This window comes from Protomyctophum parallelum, assembly GCF_964188405.1.
Source record: "Protomyctophum parallelum genome assembly, chromosome: 7".
NCBI classification, from domain to species: domain Eukaryota; kingdom Metazoa; phylum Chordata; class Actinopteri; order Myctophiformes; family Myctophidae; genus Protomyctophum; species Protomyctophum parallelum.
In genome coordinates, this window is record NC_139705.1 from 37897444 (window position 1) to 37922811 (window position 25368).

Here is a 25368-nt window from a genome sequence, read left to right on the forward strand (position 1 = left end):
GACCATGGACAGCACTGTTTCTGGTGTGTAGGCTGTAGTAGGGTGTGCTTGTGCCCACGATAGTAAGTTACTGAAAATGTCATGGCAGGCAAACGGAAGAGAATTTTGACAGCACATTTTTATTTAGTTTCAGATTTTCTCAACTAAATCTACAGTTAATTTAGTCAACTAAAATGTATTTTGGCAGGCCTTTGATGCCTGATTTCACAGTTGCATGCTGAAAATAGCCGATCCACAAGCTCACAACGTGTCGCAGCGTGGCACATTGATTTGGACTGAAGTGGAGCGTTCTTCTGGGTGCTTAAAAAGCGCCACTGAGCAACTTCCATTGAAATGAATAGCTGTCTCTCCCCATGTGCCCTCTATCCTTTATAACTCTATGCCCCTGCGAGATGGATTGCTGAGGTGGACCGCAACACCCACAGTCATCAGCTCCCACTACTTACAGCACCCAAGCCATGCTACTCATTCGCTGAGTGGGCGGTACCCGGGATCAAACCCATGACTTGGTGTGGTCTTAACCCATTCTGACCTGAGATCAGATTCTAAAAATGTCTGTTTGAAAATGACAATTTTCTGAAGTCGTTCTTCGATTTTTCAAAAATAGCAGACCTACAAGCTCGTAGCGCGCTATGAGCTTGTAGATCTGCTATTTTTCAATAGCTAAAGCATAACGTAATGCGAACACCAAAAGAGGTTCCCGCCTAAAATGGGTTAAAGCAATAGCTTTTGGACCACAACCACAATTAGTTTAATGTGTTTTTTTGTAGCACATTGAATTGCCTTGTTGATGATAGTGGTATACAAATAAACTTGCCTTGCTTTGCAGATAGAAGAGTAACAGTCATATTATCAAGGTGAACTGCTTTTGGATGGTGCCGAAAGGCTGACATTATTTCCAGCATGTGTGGAAATATTGTCACTGGGAGAAATGCTGCATTTCTTGTGTAATATACAAGCTCTAGGACATTTTTCACCTTAGAGCTTGTTTCCTAGACAATGTTTTTGCAAACGGAAAAAATAAAAACTCAGAGTGCAGCCATGAACCGTCCAAATGCAACACAATGTGGACAAGATTTATCCCTGAGCTACAATGTTCGGACCGAGCACCTTTGTTCACCAATACTCTTTTCTGTATCTGCCACATGTAGGTTTATTAGAGCTGCAACATGTATTGCTGGAAGACTTCAGTTATAGACACTTTCAACCTGATATCCCAATTTAATACAAATGCATGTATTTATTTTTGTATATTTTCTCAAAGATTTCACAATGCTGAGCCTGTCGAGTTTTGCTATTCATCGTATGATACAAGTACACAGGGCTTAAAACCTCTTGAGCCCCATTGCCCCCACCGGCTGTCCATCTCTGAACAGCGCTCAGCGGGTAAATGGAGACCCAATTGGTCTCCGGTTCCAACTCCGATGGATTTGCGGATTTTCCCCCTGGACCCCCCTGGGGTTTAACCCATTCTGACCTGAGATCAGATTCAATAAATGTCTTCTACATCCTGACGGTTTTCTGAAAAAGCTATGTTTCTATGTCAGTCGTTCTTCGATTTTTCAAAAATAGCAGACCTACAAGCTCATAGATCTGCTATTTTTCAATAGCTAAAGCATAACATAATGCTAACACCAAAATGGGTTCATGGCGTTTTTAAAAACACCATTGAAAATGAAGGGAAAATGTACGTCATCTTGTCCCTAACATAAATATTAAATGCTAAACACTAAAGCGAATTTAATGTTTGTGTTGGCACTGTTTGTTTTATATCACCATTACATCACCTAATCAACATGAGTTGGGTTTTAATATATTGGTGCCCCTCCCTTCACATGGGTGTGATTTTTATGTTTTATTGTCAACTTGTTTGTATGGATTTCAGCATCCATTTCCATTGTCTGCAGCACAAACGAAACTAGACAGAACTATCACTTTAATTAAAAGTATAAAGTCCAAAGCAGCTGTAACTTGATCATCTCTGACCTGCAGTATTGAGTCTCCCGCATGAGAGCCAGATACCCAACCCAAACAGCAGCAGTGCTTTCAAATGAACTCACGGGTGCAGGTGTTCAGTGTTCAGGAAATGCCTCCACTAAACCCAAAGCACACCGTGGCACAGAAGCTTTGGTAAATACTCACTGGCATAAATCACAGCAGGGCTTAAACCAGTGTATTGAGCTCTCCTTGTCTAGTCCTCCTAGTCTCCTTGGATTAACCACTTAAAAAAAGCTACAGCTCTAAATTCTCCTAAATCAAAGTTAAATACCTTTCTGTTTGCTGCTGCCTTTATACCCTTTTTCTTTTCCCTTGTATTTTTTATAAAATCTGTATTAATCATTTATTGATGACTTTATTTGTCTTAATGTTTTATGACACACGCTTGCATCTCCCACAGGAAGTATCTCACTCGAAGGCCACATCGGCTCTCTTCATGCACGCTCATTAGTCTTCGGATAAGAGACCAAAGTCACAATCCGAGGTTCCACAAAAGCTCATAGCAGCACGCTGTGAGGTTATAGATTAGCTATGTTTGTTGCACAACACCACTGTATGTATAAATCAAGCTTTGATATCGATACTAATTAAACATATATAATGCTTATGACAGTTTATATGCTACATATATATTGTTGTGGGGAGGTGGGGTCGGGTGGTCCTGGAGGATTGTTTCGAAATCTGCTGCTAGTGGTCAAAAACCTTTGCACCTTTGCACCTTCGCTTCAAGGTGTTGATTGATTTTCATCGTTTGCTAAGAGTCAAAGGTTCCCTTGTGGTGTCAAAGCCAAGGTCTCACTACTGGAGTCGCCTTGTTACACTTATTAGAATGTTCTCCCCTGGAAAAACATATAATTTCTAGGGTTTCAAGGACCTTATTGATCTCCGGTTGGTTGTATTCCATGCAGTATTCTTAGGATCAATTTCACATGGTTGGCTATTTCTGTTCACACGTTCTGAGCGGCTGTCTTGGGGACATGTGAAGCCGTCTCGTTAGACTATAGGGCAGCTCTCTCTTGGAGAGATTGATTGATCTAGACTTGGATGGACGTTCATGGAGGCCATATCTTGGTGGTCTTATAGATTTCCTCACCTGCCACATTTTTTGTTGATTAAACATGGATGTGATGAGACCAGGTCCCAAGATATTTAACTTAGTTAATAATGAACCACGGCTCTATACTAGGCTGCCTACTGTTTTCCTAAATGTTGTTAGTGTATATATCTGATCTACAAGTAGATCTTGTAGATCTGCTATTTTAACCAAATGTTTTCCCCCAGAACAGAACATAGTACATCTGTTTGCGCATGCAGGGCACCTGCAGGGTTTGAATCCTGATATGGATTGCATCTTTAAACGAGTGAAGATTTGTACTTTGTACCACTGATGTACACGACATGTACTTGTAACAGAGTATTTCTACATTGCTACTTTTATGTAGCAATACTTTTACAGAGCAACTTTTAAAGTTTTAAGCAAAAAATCTGAGTCCTTCTTCCACCTCTGAATAAAACGGCATGTGTGCAGACAAACCCACACACACACGCCTAGCAAAAATAACGCTATGCATCTCGATGTTCCACTCCTCCATTTGATTACATATTGAATCTTGTCTTGCCTACAGGCTGAAAATATTAATAACCCTCACCAGAAAAATAAATATGCATCATAGAGAACACACATGCGCGTGCGTGTGTGTGTGTATTCACTCTTTATCACGTGGTAATCTAATATATATTCACTGTAAATGAACAATGTAATGTACAGTAGGTGGAACAATTTACACTGTAAATATAAAAAATATATATATATATATATATATATATATATATATATATATATATATCTTAGGACAGGACAACCAGGCAGATTGGACAAAAATGTTCATTGATGAATCAACAACTAACATCAACAATGGGCTCTATGCACACAGAATAACTCTTCCTACTCTCGCGTCTCTTACCGAAGATACTAATTAAGGCTCTTTTCCATTTAGTGTGCAGTGGTTCTCAAACTTAATTCCAAGGACCCCTATAACTGAGACTGTACAAATGGAAATAGTTCCATTGAAGTTACACACCTGTACGGAGCAATTTGGAACCTCAGGGGTAGCAGAGTGTTCCCAGTGAGCCAACACGCACAACAGCAGCACCCTGACTCTGTTTGACCAGAATGGAACAGAGCCTTCATTAGTAGCAGCGGTAACACCTGTGAAGGAAGTAGGGAAGGGGCCCAAGTTCTTTCCAAAATGGCGTGTGTGCGCATAGAGTCCATTCTTGCATAATTTCATCATGTCTTTCATCATGTCACTAATGCCACATAAACTGTTGGTAATATAATGAGAAGAGCTGCACTGTGCCAGGTCCAAGGCAGACCTCCTGTAGACTCCTGGCCCACCAGTGTGCCTCGGCACCGTACGAGACCGCAGAGAGGTCCAGCAGAGATTAAAATAAATAACCCGTGGCTATGAGAATCACAGAGGGCTGAAAAGACATTTGGCACAGCATGGTCCAAGATGCTGTGGGCCTCCTACAAAGAGCCTCCTGACTGGATGCATCGCCGCCTGGCACGGGAACTGTACCGCCCCTCAACCGCAAGGCGCTGTGGAGGGTGGTGCGGACAACCCAGAACATTGGTGGCCGTGTAAAGCTAGTGGTATTTATTATCAAACAACCCAGACACTGTTTTAGCTGCTATACCGTCTGGCAAGCGGTACCTTATAGCCTCAAGGCCAGGTTCAGCTGCTATCATCTGGCAAGTGGCAGCGCAGCCTCGAGGCCCGGTCCAGCGGGCTCCGAGACAGCTTTTACCACCAGCCTGATGAACAATGACCACCGGCGGCCTGTTGCCCGTCTGCGTATCACAGGAGCATGCCACGCAGACACCCACACTCACAGCTGTGCACGTCGACAACTACATACAGTACATACACATCCCACACACACACAGGCAACCAAACGACACTTTATATTCAGAAATGTATTGTACACACATGCATGCATGTACACGTATACAGTGTGTTGTAAATTACAAAATCTAAGTGCGAAGAGGAGAAGCAAGCACTCAGTCTATCTAGGAAGGAATACCAGCACTCACTTTTTATCCATTTAGGATTGTTTATTAATCGTTCTCCCCCCAACATTTGTTTGCGAGAACACAAACTTTTTTTTTTTTTTTTTTTTTTTTTTTGCGGCTTACGCCTTTTATTGATTTTTTAAGGGACAGATAGTAGGCTGACAGGAAACGGGAGAGAGATGGGGGGATGACATGCGGTAAAGGCCGTGTCGGGTCCGGGAGTCGAACCCGCGGCACACCGCGACTGGATCACCAGTCCGGTGCCCAGACCGTTACGCTACGCCCTACGGCCTGGGCCAACACAAACATTTTGATGAAGTGTGATGTGTTTCATGTGATTTAGAGTTGTTTAACCCATTCTGACCTGAGATCACATTCTAAAAATGTCCCGACAGTTTTCTGAAAAAGCTATGTTTCTATGTCAGTGGTTCTTCGATTTTTCAAAAATAGCAGACCTACAAGCTTCTAGATCTGCTATTTTTCAATAGCTAAAGCATAGCATAATGCTAACACCAAAAGGGGTTCCCGCCCAAAATGGATTAAGAGGCATCAGATTTCAATAACAAGGCCGATACATTTGAATAAGGCAGAAATGGAGGGGAGAGAAGAAATGAAATGTGAAATGAAATCCTATCAAAGTAACGGTGTCAAATGACCTGGGTATGCTTCCTTTAAATCTTGCATGGGCAAGTGCAGCATCTTTGAGCGTGCTACTGAGTCACACTACAGTATTGAATGTGGTGCTGGCTTAGTTGTGTGAAATGGCCCTTCGGCCTGGCTGGAGCCAAAACGATGAAAGAGATTTTTGATGTGGACTTTAGCGAGGGAGAGAGACACACACACACACACACACACACACACACACACACACACACACACACACACACACACACACACACACAGGCGTTTGTATAAAAGCGTTCCTCTGGAGAAATTGATTACGGTGTACAACTAAAAGCTTCTCTTTGCATGTAGTTTACTATCTGTCTTCTTCTGTCTCATGTGTATTCAAATTAGTAAGAGAGCTTCACTGGTAGAAGTGCACATGAAATGAACTGAAGAGATTGATGTCTTTATTGTTTGGTGTCTCTCTCTCTCTCTCTCTCTCTCTCTCTCTCTCTCTCTCTGTTATGCCTGTTACATCCTGCCGTAGGCGGGAGAGAGGAAGAGAGTGACAGAAGTGAATAAATAAACCATGGAGTCCATGCAAAGTGAACATCAAACAGTCTTAAGTCTCCAGAAGGACTTCAGATGGTCTACACATCCTGGCTGCAAGCAGTAATAGTTCAGGCAATACGTTGTTACATTGAAAGTGTCAATTCTGTAACATTAACCACTCATGATGTGCTTAAGGCAGTACTGCTGGACCACCAGTAGGTGTACCATCTGACACCAGGGTGTAAATGTCTGAGTAGTGAGACGAGACCTGCTCCAACCACTGTAGATTATTGACACACTCAGATTGAGTAAAGAAACGTCATATTTATATAGTGTGTTTTATATAACCGCAATATAATTTTATTATTTTAAGAACGTGCTCACGTGGGTCGTTGTCAAGAGTGGTAGAGAAATGAAATACGTATTGTATAACGATTTTGGAGGCTTTCCTAAGCACAGTCATAGTCAATAGTGCTGACAACACGCTGACTTGAATAGTTGCGAACGCAGTGAGCCACTTACTATGACAGCAAGGGCTGAATGTCTGTGTATGTGTGTGTGTGTGTGTCTGTCCCGCTGTTACACCACCCGCCCGCCACCAGAGGGCGCAGCTGTAGCACACACACACACACACACAGGGCGCAGCTGTAGCACACACACACACACACACACACACACACACGAGCTGCGTTCGCTTCCCGCGTTTGCGCGTCTTACTTGTACCAATAGTCTGGTGGAATGTTGAGAGAAATGTTGCTGAAGACAGAACACGTTGTCGTATATAGCCCAGGTGTGGAGGAGGAGGCAGGTTCATGGGAAGTGCAGCAACAACTGCATGATGGAGAGAAATGTAAATGTTTGGCGGTAATGAGAGGAGTTTAGAATAAGTGACGTATGCTCAGGGTGCAGGGTGACTGGATATGAAACACACCATTTTTCATCCCTACAGACAGAAAAGGGACCCGGATTTGTAACCATAGATGGCAACTTGTGAAAATGATTGTGGGGTTTCAAGACATGAAAGCTTATAATACTGTAGCTTGTTGTTTTCCTCATATTTTCCCTGAGGCAGTGCATTTCACCCAGAAATCAGGCTTCTGAACATCAAATCACTTTCCATGAGTACAAATTCATATTTTCATCACCTACCTTTTTATGTTCAATGACCCATTGGGCCACAGGCCCTCATTTGATATGGTTGTTTATCTCCACATGTTAATTTAAAGACGTAGGGAAATAAGTTTCACTCTGAAACGAAGCTGTGTGTTTTTGAACCAATCAGAACATCTCATCCCTCCAGGCTATGGGACGTAGCTCCTCTACATGCACATGCTCGACACGTGCAACGTGCGTTGAGTTTGTTTGTTTACATGTCACAGAGAGACGGGCAGCAAAGCTTGTGGCTTATTTCTAACCCATAAAGTTTTCAGATACATATTTTACTGTGCTGATTAAAGGGACCGTGACATAAAAAAACTTGTAATTATTGTTAGATCTTCTGAGTTCAAATGCACCCAAAAAACCTGAACTTTTAACATTCAGTAGATTTGGTGGTCTGGGGTTTTCTGGCTTAAACAAGTGCTCTGATTTGCCTGTGTGGACTGTGAAGTAAGAGTCCACAAATCCCATATATGATATAAGAATTTGCCAGCAGATGTTGAGGGATTTTTTGCCTGTTTCCATTGCAACTCAAATGGCAGAACACCCCAGAAAAACCCCAGGCCACAGAAACTCCACTGAATGTTCAAAGTTCAGGTTGTGTGGGTGTAATTGAGGTCATAAAATTAAGTTAGCTGATCTCAGCTCACAGTTTGTCGCTAAGGTCCATGTGGTTAACACCATCGGGGACCATGACGTAAATCACCGTCAAGTTCAAGTGCACGGTCATGTGCCCGAGACGGAGATTGATAATCTCCGTCAAATTAGTGCTTTGAATTTTTTTTTAATGGATTAAATAGGCCCGGCCCCTCAAGGTGTTAATATGTACAGTAAGCCTACATACTTTCTCACATGTATAGTTGACTTGCATTCAAAGAATTGCAAGTGATGGAGAGGTAGTCCGTATAGAGACTGCATTTATATCGAGACCATACACAACATTCTGTCCCGCTGCTGGCTTCTGGCTCAATCTGGGATGAATTAACAGACTCATCGCCACAAATAAGGCCAAGAAGCCCTGCCTGATTGTTACCTTTCTTGACAAGCGGTGATTAAATGTACCTCTGAAGTGTCTTGATGAAGTATAGCCTGAGTGTTCTGCAGCGGTGAAGAGGCTGGAGCTGACCGCAAAGTTACGCAGCCCACCTCTTCTCAATTAACTCATAATCACTGATATTACAGCCCTGTGACCTTTCACTGCGCGCGCACGCACACACACACAAACACAGACACTCATCATGCGTTATAAACACACGCTCCTACTTTCAACGCACATGCACACACTTTGATCATTTCTACCACACGCACGCACACGCATTATGAAAACATGCTCTCAACACACATGCGCGCACTTTGATCATTTTCAGACACACACAGACACACTCACACACACAGTCACACACACACACACACACACACACACACACACACACACACACACACACACACACACACACACACACAAACGCACAGGCAAAGACCCAAATATGCTCCTAGTACTTACTGTAATGCCATCACAAAGGTCAGCGGGCGTAGCAGAAAGAGCAGTGTGTGTGACGGGCGTTTAATCCTCTCGTCTGTGTTTTTCCTCAGAACCTGCTGGTCAACCACGGCTGAGGAGCAGAGAGGGACGACCGGTGTGCCAGGAAGAGGAGGCGCTCCCCTTATCGACCTGCGGCACTACAAACAGACCTTCCTGTTTTGGTTTGATATGCTTGCATACGGTAGATGCCAGAGTTGAGTTGCTGTTTGCATGCCTTGATCTTTTTTGTTATTTTTTTACGTTTATGTTTTTTTTATTTAGTGCTTTCATATCATACCTATTTATCTGCAGTCGTGGTCCAATTATGATATATATGAATTATTTACCACATACTGTAGCTCCAGCGGCAGCAGGTAGAGAAACGTGTGTTTATGCCCGATTGATACTTAGTTACCCGTGGGTGACGCGCACCGAAAATTGGTGCAGTACTTAGTTTAGACAGTTTTTGGTTTCTACAAGCTCACATTGTGTCGTGGAGGCGTGCAGAAAAGTGTTGTGAGCTTGTGGATCTGCTTCTTTTGGTGCGCACCACCCACTCACAGCTAGCTATAATTCAAGCCTTAGACTCAGGGGTTTGGCTCTGTGCACTTTTATTTCAGCCATTTACAAAGTAAAGACAAAGGGCCCTATTTTCACCAGTGCTAAACCCCTTATGCCTAAACTTCTTTGCCTTGGCTTTTTTCACTATTTTGAAAAACATTAACAGTTTGACTCCATAAAACGCTTTCCCGCTATTTAATCAAAATTCACATTCTACGCTGCCGAGATTGTTTTATTACCTTTAGAACATACGCTGAAGTATTTACAGCTTTCAACAACGAAAATCCGTCGGCTTGTTATGATCATCAGCACCAGCGGCCATGACAATGCGGAACGAAACCACAGTGCAGAGCAAGTTGTAGTCCTAACAACCTCCCCGTTCACTTGCATTGGGCTCAATTTCCCAGAAGCCCTAGCAGCCCAGATGATGACTTGATCTCCGGTTTCGTCATCATAACGTAACGGCCTCGTCATCAGGTCCCGGATAAATCCGCTGTTTCCTTTTTAATTATTTTAAAACGGCGAATTAAACGCATTAAACAAATATCGGGTATAGCGTTTTACGCGAGGTGGAACACTGGATTAAATAATTAGCTTCTGTCAAACTGTTAAAATTGGTCAAATAGCCAACCTACATCAACATTCTTTTTTCACTGTGAGCTTGTAGATCGGCTATTTGAACTATCCAAAAATGTTTTTCAAAATAGTAAACAAGGCAAAGAAGTTCAGGGATAAGTGGTTTCACACTGACTAAAATATGGGGCCCAAAGTCATTTCTCAATATACTCAACAAGGCATTTTGCTCATCTAATACGACAGTGAAAGGACATCGACCTTGAATTGAGATGATATAGACTGATATAGAATAATTGATGATTGTTGAGTTGACTGATTTGTTTTTGCTTTGACTTAGTCAAATCTTCATATATAACAGCAGGTTTAAACTCAGGTAATCCTGTGTGTGTTTCATTTGATCAGAGGTGTATTATTTGTATGATTTAATTAAATCATTACTATGCAGACTTCTGGCTGTGTCTCATTTCATGAATAGTAAATGGTGCATTAATAGAGCGTCGCAGTCCCGCCCCCTTTCATGACGACGCTAGGCCCAGGAAATAATTTCCAATGCATTTTTCCCATAGACATTTCACAAAGTATTTATTTAAAGACGGTTACGCCGCGGACAAAGCCAACTCGAGTTGTGACAAATCATGACAACAAACACAATATTTTGGACCAAACTAATAATTACAAAGAAGAAAAACAACAAAAAGAGTGTTTTAACCTGCCGTTTTTTCTTCTTTGTAATTATTTGTTCGGCCCGAAAAATTGTGTTTGTTGTCATGATTTGTCACAACTGGAGTTGGCTTTGTACGAGGCTTAAAAGGTCTTTAAATAAATACTTTTTGAAATGTCTGAGGAAAATGAACGGGGAATCATTTCTTGGGCCCTGGTAGGGGACTGCGACGCTCTATATAGTAGAGCCTTTATCAAAAGGGCTTTTAGTGCATCACAGTAACCATTCACGTGTGTGTGTGTGTGTGTGTGTGTGTGTGTGTGTGTGTGTGTGTGTGGAGATCCGCTCGTATAATTCCAACGGCGCATTAGTCCAACAATGTGGCTTTGCTTGCGGTTAGTGTTAGGGTTAGGGACATGCTGACGTGTGTGTGTGTGTGTGTGTGTGCGCTGTATTGGAAGCTTGCGCGCCGCACGTCTATGTGGCAATGCGATCTGAGTACGAGAGACACACACACAAACCGTACATTTTTAACAAAGGCAGGCATACGAACAAAGGCAGTCATAAAAAAATCATGAGGACCCCCAAATGGATGTGTTTAGCTGCGGACCCCCATCTGGAAATATTGTGCAAGGACCCCCCATACAAGATTTGTGTTATATACTCCATTTGTTATTTTTAAGATCTTTTGAAAATATGAGCTTGTATAGATATAGGTGGTTAATCAGATTTTGATATTATTAACCAATGTACCTGGGGAGTGGGGACCCCCTCTCTCTGAGAACCATTGCTTTATACTGCACCAGAATTTGAGAAACCCAGTGAGACTGTCAATCAGTTGGACAGCAAACGTTTACCCTCTCTTTGATAGCGTTGTGAATTATTTATGTAATTTGCATCGGCATTGATACGTTGCTTTAAGTTTGTTTTCTTCCTTTCAACAAGTTTGACTCGCTTTTCCCCGGACCGAAGGTAATTCTCTCCAATCCCTTTTTTAAATTCCAATCCTTTTTAAATTCCTCTGCAGGCTCTGACTAATTGGTTCGAAGTGAACCACAGATACGTTGGCAATTCACCTGCCACACATGCTTAAGTGTGTAGACGGTGCACGAGTGCGGCGTGCACACACTGACGCACACATGTTAGCATCCAAGTTTGCATCCAATCTTACTAAAATAAATGACACAGGGGGGGGTGGAGGGTGGGGTGCGGTCGGTCACGCAGATGTTGCCACGACAACGGTATGCGAGCGGGGGATGAAAGCGAACAAGTCGGCAGCAGGTGGATGGATGGGGGGGGGGAGGTGGGCAGAGTGCTGCTATAGCTCAGCCAGTCATCCTCATTGTCAGGCAGAAACCTTGTGTGTCTTTTTTTGCAAATGCAATTTTTTGTCACATAAACATAGCAAAACTAGGCCTTTTTTATGAAAGTGAAATTGGTTAGGTCCATCTGTGGGTTTTATAAATATTGAACCAATGAAATGTATCTACATAACGTACATTGTATCCATCAGAACACAGGTTATTTTTTTTAAGTAACAATTTTGGACATACAGGGTTTCCACACCAAACAGGTGAAAGGATCCTCTCACCATGAGAGAGTTGAATGTGGGAGTGAAGAGACTAGAGAGGAGCAGGAACGATGTAATGGACAGAGAAAATGAGGAGAGAATGGTCAGAGACTTGGGGTTGAGCATGACAAGTTCAAAGAACTGCGTCCAACTCAAGCCCCCAGTAAGGCTATCCAACATTGAAGATGCCACTACCTACTGGCTAAATGTGGAATTGCAGCACTTTAATGGAAGTGGACGGACGTTCATGACATCATGTGCGTAAGCCCAGACCTAAACTTCTGCTCGCTCGGGCCATTGAGTTATATTTATACTTCCGGAAGTCTTACGGGTGCTTCAAAGCGCCACTGAGCAACTTCCACTGAAATTAATAGCGGGGGGGCGGGGCAGTTCGTTCTCTATCCTTCTTTATACTCTATGGTCCAACTGCGTCACCGCTCACATTGAACAAAGCCAAGACGCAAGCCAAGCTCTCTGGGGGGGGGGGGGGGTTGTGGGTGCCTCAAGCATGCAAACCCTGATACATGCCCACACAGGAGTTAGAACATAAAGCTACAGTGTGTTACTTGAATTCTCCACAGTAGGCCTACATCCGCTTGGACGTGTGTCCATGCGAACACAACTGGTGGTGTTTAGGGGAGGGAAGTCGGGCGACAGCGGCTGATCTTTGTGTGTGCCTCACTGCCTGCACCTCCTGCCGGCTGGGCCACCTCCTGCCAGGCTGTCAGGAGGAGGAGGTGCTAGGTCCTCCCGGAGGGCGCTCCACACCGGCAGGTGAGCCACTAGGGGGAAGAAGCTAAGACTGCACAGGAATGTGTGGGAATTAAATTGGTAGCAAAAGGGGGTAAAATAATTGGGAGGGCCAGTGGGGCTTATCAGTTCTGGACAAACTGTGAGTGAGAATGCACTCCACCTACCTTTTCCCTACACTGCACGAGTCGTGCCGCGTGAAAAGTCTTAACAACCAAACATTTCAACCAACTTGCCGAGCAGCTATGAGAATATTTCCCACCTACAGTATATGGACACATGTCAGACGTGGATTAGCACCCCATTTGAAGGTTTCCTCCCAAGTCGCACAGCTGTCACGTCAGGAGCCAGGAGCAGCTGATTGACCTGTCATCTGGTGCAGCGCCACAGTTTCACTTCACACAAAAGCCACTTGTGGATTTTTTGGACGGAGGCAATGACAGCATATACCAGTCCTGGCAAAGCCATTCTTGAGGGCTTTGATGTCCCTCGCCCCAGCGTATCTATGTGAGACTGGTTTCTCTGCTCTGACAGCAGTGAAGACTAAATATTGGCATAGATAGACTGGATGCTATTGAGGAAGATTTGAGGCTTAAACTGTCTTCAGTTGGACCAAAACATTGGAGAGCTTTGTGCAAAGATGCAGGCCCACCTGTCACATCAATAATATGGAAATGTATTTGGCTACTGGTATTATTGCTAGTAGGTTACTGGCTAACCTTCTATCTCTCTCTCTCTCTCTCTCTCTCTCTCTCTCTCTCTCTCTCTCTCTCTCTCTCTCTCTCTCTCTCAATGCATGTGGCAGGCAGAGCTGCAAGCCAGTTTCACAATGCAGAGCTGCAGTAACCACATTTAAACATTAATAACAGCTCTGCAGATGCTCCCTTCTCCAAGCGGATTTATGTTATGTGTTTCCGATCCTACGTATATGCATGTGCCCTTCTCACTTGTTCTTTTGCGTGATGGAACGTGTAAATGTGTAAATGGTTCACTTTCTCCAAAGCACTTTACATTGAACATTATACACTATTATATAAAGCATGACTCAAATGCACTTTGCAATGTACTGTAGGCCTACTTTACTTGCACACGCACGCACACACACACACACACACACGCACACACACACACACACACACACACCAGTGGCACACGTTACGTGATCTAATCCAAGCGGCTCCATCCATTATCTTTAGCCCAGCACCCACCCCAACTCACTCCAGAGGGCCACTATAGTTCCACACTCACTCCAGAGGGCCACTATAGTTCCACACTCACTCCAGAGGGCCACTATAGTTCCACACTCACTCCAGAGGACCACTATAGTTCCACTCACTCCAGAGGGCCACTATAGTTCCACACTCACTCCAGAGGACCACTATAGTTCCACACTCACAACAGAGGGCCACATTGCATATTACTGTCATAGCAAAAATGGACTCACCACCGACAGAAACAATCTTAGCGCCTCTGGAGGACTTCACAGTATGCAGCATCGACATCAGCTGCCTCCGGGTCCGGTAGTCGGTAGACCAGCAGTTCTTCTTTCTTTCAGCCAGTTTTGCTACCTGAAGTTCCATCTCCTGACCGGTCGTAGAACCACTGCTTTAAGGCACAAAGACACTGATTGAATCATGAGTATATTTGTCGAAGCAGGAAACAGACACCTACAATGGCATTGTATGTTTCTGTGTCCTGTTGAAAATGGTACAAGCTCTATATATAGCTTAACTTCAGGACGGATATTGGTTTCAACTTTTCACCTTTTCTCATTTTCAGCTTGTAGATCTGCTGTTTTGCACCCACGACGCCAACAAGTGTAAATCAGATTTAATGGTGACATTAAAACAGGAGCAGAGGTGAAGCAGCAGTAGACTGACGCCCCAATCTGTCCCCTTTATTTTCTACAGGGCTCTGTGAAGGCTCGTGTTAAAATGTGACACTTCTGTCCTCACGCACACACGCGCCCGCACGCATCCCTCAAGGGAAATCAGCAAGTCTGGTTGAGTTACCACGACACCCCCCCGCCCCCTCCCCTCCCCCTTCCATCAGATTATCAGAAACGTTGACATCTGTGAGTCTGTGCACGTCTAACGTGGACACGCACACACTGTGTGAGTGCTTCCTCACCACATTACGCATCTGACAAAAGACTTCCACCTGTCTAAATCCACTAGAGCACAGGGATGAGAGAGAGAGAGGGCGGGCGTGAGCCACTTGGAGAGAGAGAGAGAGAGAGAGAGAGAGAGAGAGCAGACAGCCTGCTTAACCTCTGTCATTTGAGGAAACCAGAGGAAGTGGAGGGAGAGAGAGAACCCTTTAATCCCTGTGTAGTAGCCTGGATTAGCCCTGCGATTTATCACTAGCTCCCTCCTTTATCCACCACTCATTGTCCTCTCTCTCTCTCTCTCTCTCTGAGTGGCTCTGCATTAGCCAGACACTTGTCTTTATCTTCCTCTTATCGTTCCCCTCTCTGAGGAACAAAGAACTCATTCATACAGGTCTTAGCTGAGCTGAAAGATGTGGAAAGGCCAAAATTGGGCTGTGTGTGTGTGTGTGTGTGTGTGTGTGTGTGTGTGTGTGTGTGTGTGTGTGTGTGTGTGTGTGTGTGCGCGTCCCCCCATTTTCTGTATTCGCGAGTAAAAAAGAGTAAGACAATAAAACAAATCAAATGTGTGCTGTACGAGAGGCGTCGTGGGGGAACTCGTTGGTACCAATTGAAATCACACTCTCTGCCTTTATCCTCTCTGGAAATCCAATCACAGTGTATTGTCGCCATGAAACCTTACCTTGGTCACCAGCTTAATGTTGCAAGTGAATGGAAGGAGTAAGTATATGAATCCTCCATAAAAAAGACTCCATCTAATGGCAACATCTCTCCTGCCTGCCTGTGGTGATGAAACTAGATGTAATCAGAAATGTAGCTCTCACTAAAAAACACCTGTTTTTGCTAATGTTCACATGAGGAAGCAACATGGCTGGTTTCACTGACGATATCTAAATCAGTGTTTCTTCGTTTAGACCTTCATTTCAAGGACCCCGGTTTGATATGCATTAGGCCACTACGGACCCCCCCGGTTGATACTTTGTTTTCAATCTCTGGGACCCCATATGGAACATCTGGTTACATTTGTACAATGTTGGCGTTACAGACCCATAAGGGTCAATTTGGTTCCTAACTATCAAACATTTAGCCAGGAGCCCCTGGAATCCCCTCAAGGACCTCTGGGGGTTCCGGGACCCCACTTTGAGAAGCATTCATCTGTAGATTAACTCCACAGCACATAATAAGTTCCATTGGACCTGCATGGTGCACTCTGCGGCGCTGTCCTTGGTGCTGAAGCATTGAGTGTCACTCAGGCTGTAATCACAGACCAATCTTTGTAGAGAGCTTTCAATCGACGCTGAAGCCAAGCTTTTAACCTTGAACCAAAACTGTCACGTAGAACAATGTTGAGTTTAATGATTCATTTCAGGGGGAGCTGACATGCCATTTCCCTTTCCATAGATATTTTGTCTGTTATGCTGAAGTAATGGTGGGTGGCAGCTCCTTCTGATGAAATAATGTTGATGGTACCCAGGCAGTCATGGGCCACATTGCTTAATGCAATCTCCTGTGCAAGTAATTGAATCAATGTCTCATTTGTCAACAGTTGTAATGTATACAAGGAATTATTCAGTATCTAGCCAGTCATGATTGAATTGTATCGACCTATAAGCTAAAGAAATAGTCTTTTCAGAGCTCAAAGATTAGTTTAAATATGCTCGTCTCAAAAGCAACTGCAATACATATCAGCTACCTTCCATTGAAAAGCGGATCAGCGGCACAAGTTGTGCTGCTATTCCGTAACACAACCTGATATGGGTACATCCTAACAAAAAGGCTGGATTTGGACACTGCAGGCGGAAATCTGCTGCGCACATGAGAAAGTATGACAAGTACAATCAAATATATTTACATAATTCCTATAACTGAAATACTGCTCCCCGTCTTTCAAATTTGAAAATGATCATGGAGATTTGCTCCAACCATTGTATTGTAGTAGTAGGCCATTAATAATAGGCCAATAATTTCAGCATGACTACAAAGAAAGCTGAAATTTTAATTCTGTTCTGGGATTTGGGTTAATATTAAAGATCTGACTGTACCCTTAACATTGTGTCACATTGTGTTTCACGGCACGTTGTTAGCTTGTGGGCTATTTCTCGTACTATATATAAGTATTACAATGCAAGACATTCCCCTCTGTGTTTTTTACATAATGACCCAACAAAACATCCATATCAGCCTTACACTCTACCTCCCTCAGTTGCATCAGGTCAGTGTGTGTGTGTGTGTGTGTGTGTGTGTGTGTGTGTGTGTGTGCGTGCGTGCCTGCCTGCCTGCCTGCCTGCCTGCCTGCCTGCCTGCCTGCCTGCCTGCCTGCCTGCCTGCCTGCCTGCCTGCCTGCCTGCCTGCCTGCCTGCCTGCCTGCCTGCCTGCCTGCCTGCCTGCCTGCCTGCCTGCCTGCCTGCCTGCCTGCCTGCCTGCCTGCCTGCCTGCCTGCCTGCCTGCCTGCCTGCCTGCCTGCCTGCCTGCCTGCCTGCCTGCCTGCCTGCCTGCCTGCCTGCCTGCCTGCCTGCCTGCCTGCCTGCCTGCCTGCCTGCCTGCCTGCCTGCCTGCCTGCCTGCCTGCCTGCCTGCCTGCCTGCCTGCCTGCCTGCCTGCCTGCCTGCCTGCCTGCCTGCCTGCCTGCCTGCCTGCCTGCCTGCCTGCCTGCCTGCCTGCCTGCCTGCCTGCCTGCCTGCCTGCCTGCCTGCCTGCCTGCCTGCCTGCCTGCCTGCCTGCCTGCCTGCCTGCCTGCCTGCCTGCCTGCCTGCCTGCCTGCCTGCCTGCCTGCCTGCCTGCCTGCCTGCCTGCCTGCCTGCCTGCCTGCCTGCCTGCCTGCCTGCCTGCCTGCCTGCCTGCCTGCCTGCCTGCCTGCCTGCCTGCCTGCCTGCCTGCCTGCCTGCCTGCCTGCCTGCCTGCCTGCCTGCCTGCCTGCCTGCCTGCCTGCCTGCCTGCCTGCCTGCCTGCCTGCCTGCCTGCCTGCCTGCCTGCCTGCCTGCCTGCCTGCCTGCCTGCCTGCCTGCCTGCCTGCCTGCCTGCCTGCCTGCCTGCCTGCCTGCCTGCCTGCCTGCCTGCCTGCCTGCCTGCCTGCCTGCCTGCCTGCCTGCCTGCCTGCCTGCCTGCCTGCCTGCCTGCCTGCCTGCCTGCCTGCCTGCCTGCCTGCCTGCCTGCCTGCCTGCCTGCCTGCCTGCCTGCCTGCCTGCCTGCCTGCCTGCCTGCCTGCCTGCCTGCCTGCCTGCCTGCCTGCCTGCCTGCCTGCCTGCCTGCCTGCCTGCCTGCCTGCCTGCCTGCCTGCCTGCCTGCCTGCCTGCCTGCCTGCCTGCCTGCCTGCCTGCCTGCCTGCCTGCCTGCCTGCCTGCCTGCCTGCCTGCCTGCCTGCCTGCCTGCCTGCGTGCGTGCATGCGCGAGCGAGCGAGCGAGCGAGCGAGAAAACACATTGTTAAAATGGGAACTTGTCAACTAATTATAATCTACCAATAGAGGCTTAAAGCTGCAATCCGTACGTTTTGTAGCCTCCTGCCCCAGATTCGAGGCTGGGACTCCCATGTGAGACCAAACACCAACGCTTGATACGAGGGAATCCCCACTTGGACAGGGGAGGTTCTGGACAGGGGAGGCACTCCAGTTTTTAGGTGATAACCTATTCATCGCAGTGTTTGGGAAAACTACAACATGAGCCGTGGTGATAAATGACTCACTGCGGCTCACCCCAGCAGCACATCTCTCTGTTTTTACTAAGCACTGCAGTGGTTAGATTATGCATCCCGCTTAAGCTTCAGATGGTACTACGTACTGTACTTATCAGCAAATAGGTGTCCTCCCTGACACTCAGACCCAGCAGGTGTCCTGACTCCTCCCTGACACTCAAACCCCTTCTCCACCGGTTGGGAACCGGTTCAGTTCAGAACCAGTTTATAGTCCATGAGACAGACCTCCAAAATTGGAACGTTATGAATTGAGTGGGCAAAAGCAAAACCATACCTATATTAAATTGTCAATATAAGTACATTTATATATAACGCTTCCACAGTAGTAGCTTTTTCATATTTTCTATTTGTTGCATATTTTCCTACATAATGCATTTGCATAATTAAATGTACAATTTCGGAAAATGTGTAATACAATAAATCATTGCCTTATAAGTAATTAACTGGGGAAGTTTCATGGTGATAACTATTAATTAAATTGTTACCTATTCACCTATCACGTATAGGCCTACTGTAGGTGAAAATTACAAAATGTGTGATAAATGAATTGATAATGTTTTTAAGGGAAACCCCTGCAAAAAAGTGCACTGGGAAGAGACTGGCTTAAACCACAGTAGATTAGATTGTATTAACATACTCTGCCATACCAATTCGTTCAAAGAGTTTTATTCATTAAAATAAGTTCCAGATTTCTGATTTAGCATACTTGTCACTTTCCAACAAGAACCGATCTTGACGGCAAACAATGTGGTTGTGCTAAAAACGGTAACCGGATTGATCCACCTAAACACAATTTTTTCGCCGACCACTCGCCCTATAGCGATTCTTGTATTTGTTTTACTGAGGATAAGGGTAGGATTCTGAGGTTACGTTTAGGCATAGTTTAGATGAGGTTGTGCTTAGGAATACCTGATGGTGACCATTCTGAGGTCGTCAGATTTGACCCGAGGCGAGCGTATTTTGGGGCAAGCATTCTTGTATTCCTTTCTACTGAGTATGAAGTAAACTTTAGTTAACAGTTCATATTCTTACCGGGATGTTGGTTGGCATGAACACTATCTACAGAATGGACATAGTGGTATAACATAATGGTATGAGCTTTTACACAACACATTGTGCATCAGCTACAGTATTTTAGAAATAATGTAGAACATTTTGGTGGTTAAGTGATTAAATATAGCCTCCACGCTCAAGTTAGTGCTGCATATCGCATGCTGCAGAGTGTATAACTAGGCTTCTAAGACCGTGTTCCTTGATGTAGCGATCAAACACTTAATTATGTCAGTGATTAGTTTGTTACTAATGTTGTAAATGAGTCTTAAGATAGACAGGAAGGACCCCGTGGGAGTAGAGGAGGGAGGCTTTCACCCCGCTTGTCTAACTGTGTGTGGGTTGATGTAATTAGAGCTAAGCCGTAGGAAGAAAAAAAAAACAGAAACCAGGAGGAAAAAATAAATAACACACGTTTCTAGCCTAACTAGAGGTTGCCGTGGCAACAGAGCAGTGAGTTGCAAAGGTGTAAAAAGAAAAAAGAAAGAAAGAAAACATCTTTAAAACCACAGCCACCAGTGTCACGGCCAAAGACATTTATTAAGCAGCTCCACTTTTATATGTCCTGTTTGTTAAAGCTGCGAGTATAGAAATATATCCTTGCTAAACTTGATTGCAACTGTTCTTCTTAATGTGAAAGACAAAGATATATTATACAACAGGTCGTTTTGAGGAAGCAATCTGATTGGTTGAAACAGCTTTCTAGCCGTGCTTAAACCACGATAATGGAACGGTTAATCAAAACAAAGAATTCAGCTGTACTTTTCTCTCAGAGTGCAGGAGACTCGGTGGCTAGGCTAGTTTCTTGGGACATTAATGGTTGTAGTGACTACATACTTTAGTTTCTACCACCATACACTCCATCCAGATCACAGATCTTCCACAGTAGGTCACAAAAGTGTGTGTGTGTGTGTGTGTGTGTGTGTGTGTGTGTGTGTGTGTGTGTGTGTGTGTGTGTGTGTGTGTGTGTGTGTGTGTGTGTGTGTGTGTGTGTGTGTGTGTGTGTGTGTGTGTGTGTGTGTGTGTGTGTGTGTGTGTGGCTCATAAAAGCTTAATTTTAAAACCTAAAAACGATTTTAGATATTGATCCAAAGTTCACGTGTAGCACGTTTTGTGCTTTTTCATATAATTCAAAATGGTGGGAGATCAATGGTGGCTTTTAGCAAAAAGTACAATGAAAGGGTTTCAGGTCATTTAGAAGCTTGTTTCACAAACAGTGAATCTGTTGGTTTTCTCTTATATTATTTCCAGAAGGTCTAAGGTCATCAGGCCGCTGAGCAGACTCATGCCATGCTAGAGCAATATGATGGCTGTCGGGTGGAAACTGCTCCTCTTGATACTGAGGTGGTCCAGTAGGCCCCCTTGCCCTTCCACGGTCGTTGTGAGGGGCTGAACAGGGAAGTAAAAAATAAGTAGTCTTTGTTAGTTTGCTTCCCTTTATCCGATATGAACGTATTGTCACTATTGTCAATTTGTCACACACAAACACTTGATTTATTAGTGCAATTCATGTCAAAGTTAACATGAAGTATATTTTAAAAGGTAGGTTAGGTAGGTTATTGTGGCCTCCTGGTGGCGTTATAATAGGTCAGGTTATTGTGGGCCAGCACTGTTTCAGCCCTTATATAGGTGAATCAGGATGTACTATAAAACATCTCGATCACATGACTATAGAAATTATACCGATTTGCGTGATGTTTGGATAAAATCTGTAGACTAATATAATATCGGACAAAATGTAATAGGCCAATGTGAATGGACAGACGGGACAATACATAGTCTTGGCCATGCTTTTGGCCTGGCGGAGACAATACAAATTCAAAGGTTACAGCCTGAAATGTTTGGGAACCCTTGTTTTAGGGGATAAATATGATCAGTCTTGATTAATTTCTACACCTTCTAATGTTGCTTTGCTTGTGTCATGGCCTCTAACCTATGGATCATTAGTAGGACTCTTTCACAAACCCATCCATAAGTCAAACTATTACAAACTTCATCTCAACTAACCCTAAACCGACAGCAAAGATATGTACTCTGTCCCAACCTATTGTAATTTAATTCAAAATGTGATCATATATTATATTATTTACATTTCTATAACTAACACCCCTCTCCGTGAGGGAGGAACGCACCAGAAATGTTTTTTTATTAATTTTTTAGATATGGCAGGTTTGGCCCTCCATATGTACGATGATGATCACACAAGCGATTTGTATTGTATTATACTTGTTATTACTTGCGCAAGCAGAGCGTGCAAGTACTGCGATCGGCTGGGTATGTATGTTGGTGTACTCCACCAGCCAATAAGGGACCACCATTCTTGATGACGTAACTAAGGTACGTTTGGCAATCGGCTGGGTGGGTATGTATGTATGTATGTATGTATGTATGTATGAGGTCTAAAGGATTTAGAACAGCAGTTGTATTAGACATTAGTTAGATAGTAGCAGTACTTGCACGCTCTGCTTGCGCACAAGTAGGCCATACATGGCCTTGTGCGCCAGTAGGCCATACATGGCCTACTGGTGTGCACGGCGCAAGTTGGCAGCTCGACAGAGTTAATTTTATATTTTTTTGTCCAACTTTTTGTGTTTGTGTAAACACAAACATTGAAGACAAAAGTGAGGACAGAAAAGTGAAGACGCAAATTGTGAATGACCAGAATGATATTTGTGATGATTTGATTGGTTGGGTGTGATTCTTTTAATTTTTTTGTGGTATTAAAACATTAAATTGTTACTCCGCCCCCCGGGGTCCTCCTGACCCACAGGATGAGAACCACCGGGTATCCGATGCCATGGTACTAATAACGTTGACTGTCCTAGAACACATCATATTTTTTTTCTAAAATCTAGTGGCATTCCCTAGATTTGTAGAAAGTTGAATGGTCATCATCCTCTTTTTATTACACTGATCTTCTTTGTTAACACCTTCAAAGGGAGAGTATGACCGGTATAAAAGTATGGAAAGAGTGTGTCTTTGAATGTGTGTGTGAAGGTGTGCAGGTGTGTGTTAGTATCGGGATCCGAGAAGGACAGCTGTCCTCTGCTCCAATCCAGCTGGACCCTGATGCTCCAGGGCTTCTGTTTCACAGAGAGAACGGCGGTGGCCACCGTTGGTAATTGTTGGTAAGCAGTGTATCTACCGTCGCAGAACCCTAATCTCCAGAATTGGCCGCCTCTATCTCCCTTCCTGTGGAAGGACTCTGGTACAACACCTACGTGCCAATATGCGTTGTCTCCCACCTCAACGTCCCAGCTGTGACTCCCCAAATTGAAGCCCTCGGAACCCACAACGTTGGTGTAGCAATCAAACCTCTCCGGGTTGTCAGGAAGCTGCTGTCTCGCTCCCCGTCCCACGCACGTCAGATCGCCAGACATCATGTATACCGGGTGGGCAGTGTTGGGGTCCAGGATCACGGGAGTGTAGGAGACAATGTCCTTCATCTTGTCCCAGACACTGAAGGACAGGTTTCCAAGGTGTTTGGCCACGTCTATCAGCGCCCCGGAGACCAGCTGTGTGTTCTGCAGTGTGGACTGGACTCTTTCCATAGTACCCTTGTGGTTCTGTGTGATGTGCTCAGCCCTCAGCTGCTCCTCCATGGCTCTGATTATGTTTGAAAGTGTTGATATCTCTCTGTTCAGACCTTCAATATTCTCCTTCATCATCTGACTCTTCTTCAACTCTTCCTCCATCAGTGATTGAATCCTAGCCTCCTCTTCCTCTTGCAGAAACTGATGCAGCTTCTTGAACTGTTTCTTAATTTGCATCTCTGTGTTCCGGGTCTGGACCTTGATGTGTTCTGCTGCTTTGTCAAAGTTTGTTTTAAAATCATTCAAAACCGTCACTTTCTCCCGTAAGATCTTAAGTGATTCATCGGCTGCCATCTTCACTGATGACTTGACTTCCTTCTCGGAATCCGTTTTCAGCTGCATGAAGGACTCGCACAGGTTCTTCAGAGCCAGGTTATAGCGTAGATCATCCACTGAAGACGTTTTCTTACAAACGGGACATTCTTTTATGTCCTTATTTTTCCACCATGCCTGCAGACACACTTTACAGAAGCTGTGGCTACATGACAGGATGACAGGATGTTTAAATACATCAACACACACAGGACAGGAAAAGTCCTCTTCTGAAAAAGGCAACTGGGAAGCCATTAGTCTCAAGACGGGAAATTAGGCGGTTCAAGTTGGTTTAATTGGTTGGTTTTCTGACCTTCTAGAATATTCCCTTATAATGTAGATTACACCTTCAATTCGTGTCACTGTGGAAAGACAGCGTGCATGTGCTGTGTTCCTGTTTCGGTCTCTCTGAAATACCAACTTGGAGTGGACATCACAATGACGTCATTGCAGTTGGAGCAACACGCACGCACAGATGTTATATATTCACAACAAAAAAGTACATAATACGTATGTATGTATGTATGTATGTATGTGAAGAAATATCAGGGGATTTACTTCCTTGGCTTACTCTATAGGGTCCAGTGGTTTGCCAGATTTTCCAGACAGACTGTGTGAAGGTGTCATTGTTGTTTGCACAGATTTGTGTGTTTGTCTGTAGCACGGAATGTGATGATTTGATTGGCTGAACACGGAATGTGATGTATGATGATGTATGATGATAAGAGGCAGAGCACCCCTCAGTCACTTCACACAAGTGTGATTTTCTTGTTAAAATCTGCTACAGAGCTAATCCAACACAGCTGCATGTACTAGACTTATAGCCTACTATTAGCCCCAGAAAACGGTATATGCCACCGTCTGGAAAGCCGGGACTGCAGTTACAACAAACACAACCTATTGGCTGCGTCTTGTATTCACATGTTATCCTAGTCGACTGGACACTGGGCCCAATGACAGGCTGACGGGCTCCCTGCATTCTGCACACTGAGAGCAGCCACAACCATCGGAATAAATGAAGGCCCACTCAGCCTGGTCTCTCTGCTGCTGTTTACATTATGTACTTAATTAATGCATAATTAATTGATTATGCCAGGACAGATTCAGTGTTGAGTCTAACGTGTTGCTATAAGTAACGTGTTACAGAAGTGGGGTCTCACAGATGGATCCACTACAGACTGTGGAACACGTGATGACCAGATGAGTACTGGTATAGACTTATAGGCCTACTATTAGCCGCAGAAAATGCTGCTTTTTTTTGGCAATGGTATTGCTTCTTTCCATATAGAACACACATGCTGGCCAGACATCTGTTGACTTCACGATGAGTGTAAAAGTAATGAATAGCAGGCTATCATCGTACAAATACAAATCTCAATGTGTTCATTGAATTAACTCATTGAGATTTTTCCTGTCCAAAGGCAAGGCCATTCACAAAATATTATAAAATCAACATCCACTCTCATAACCTCTATGTACAGTAAATCCTTTTTTAGGTCCAGATGGTTCCATTTGTAAACTCAACTAAATTATGTGGAAATATCATTGAACATTGCTAATACCAATCCTAAATGTCTAGCTCAACACC

General features: G+C 44.5%; 2 protein-coding genes across 2 annotated transcripts in view; one reads left to right on the plus strand and one right to left on the minus strand.

Moving 5' to 3' along the window:
* Positions 1–10495, plus strand: part of chchd6a (coiled-coil-helix-coiled-coil-helix domain containing 6a) — an 84106-nt gene extending 73611 nt beyond the window's left edge. The window contains exon 8 of the mRNA XM_083770381.1: positions 8984–10495. Within this exon, the coding sequence (XP_083626507.1) occupies positions 8984–9007 (24 nt within the window). The 3' untranslated portion in view covers positions 9008–10495. The remainder of the gene's footprint in view (positions 1–8983) is intronic.
* Positions 10496–22766: 12271 nt separating this feature from the next.
* Positions 22767–23810, minus strand: LOC310862074 (E3 ubiquitin-protein ligase TRIM35-like; the record flags this gene model as incomplete). The annotated part of the gene is made up of 1 exon (XM_083769811.1): positions 22767–23810. One exon carries the CDS (start codon positions 23808–23810, stop codon positions 22767–22769), a length of 1044 nt encoding a protein of 347 aa, XP_083625937.1.
* Between the last annotated feature and the right edge of the window lie 1558 nt (positions 23811–25368).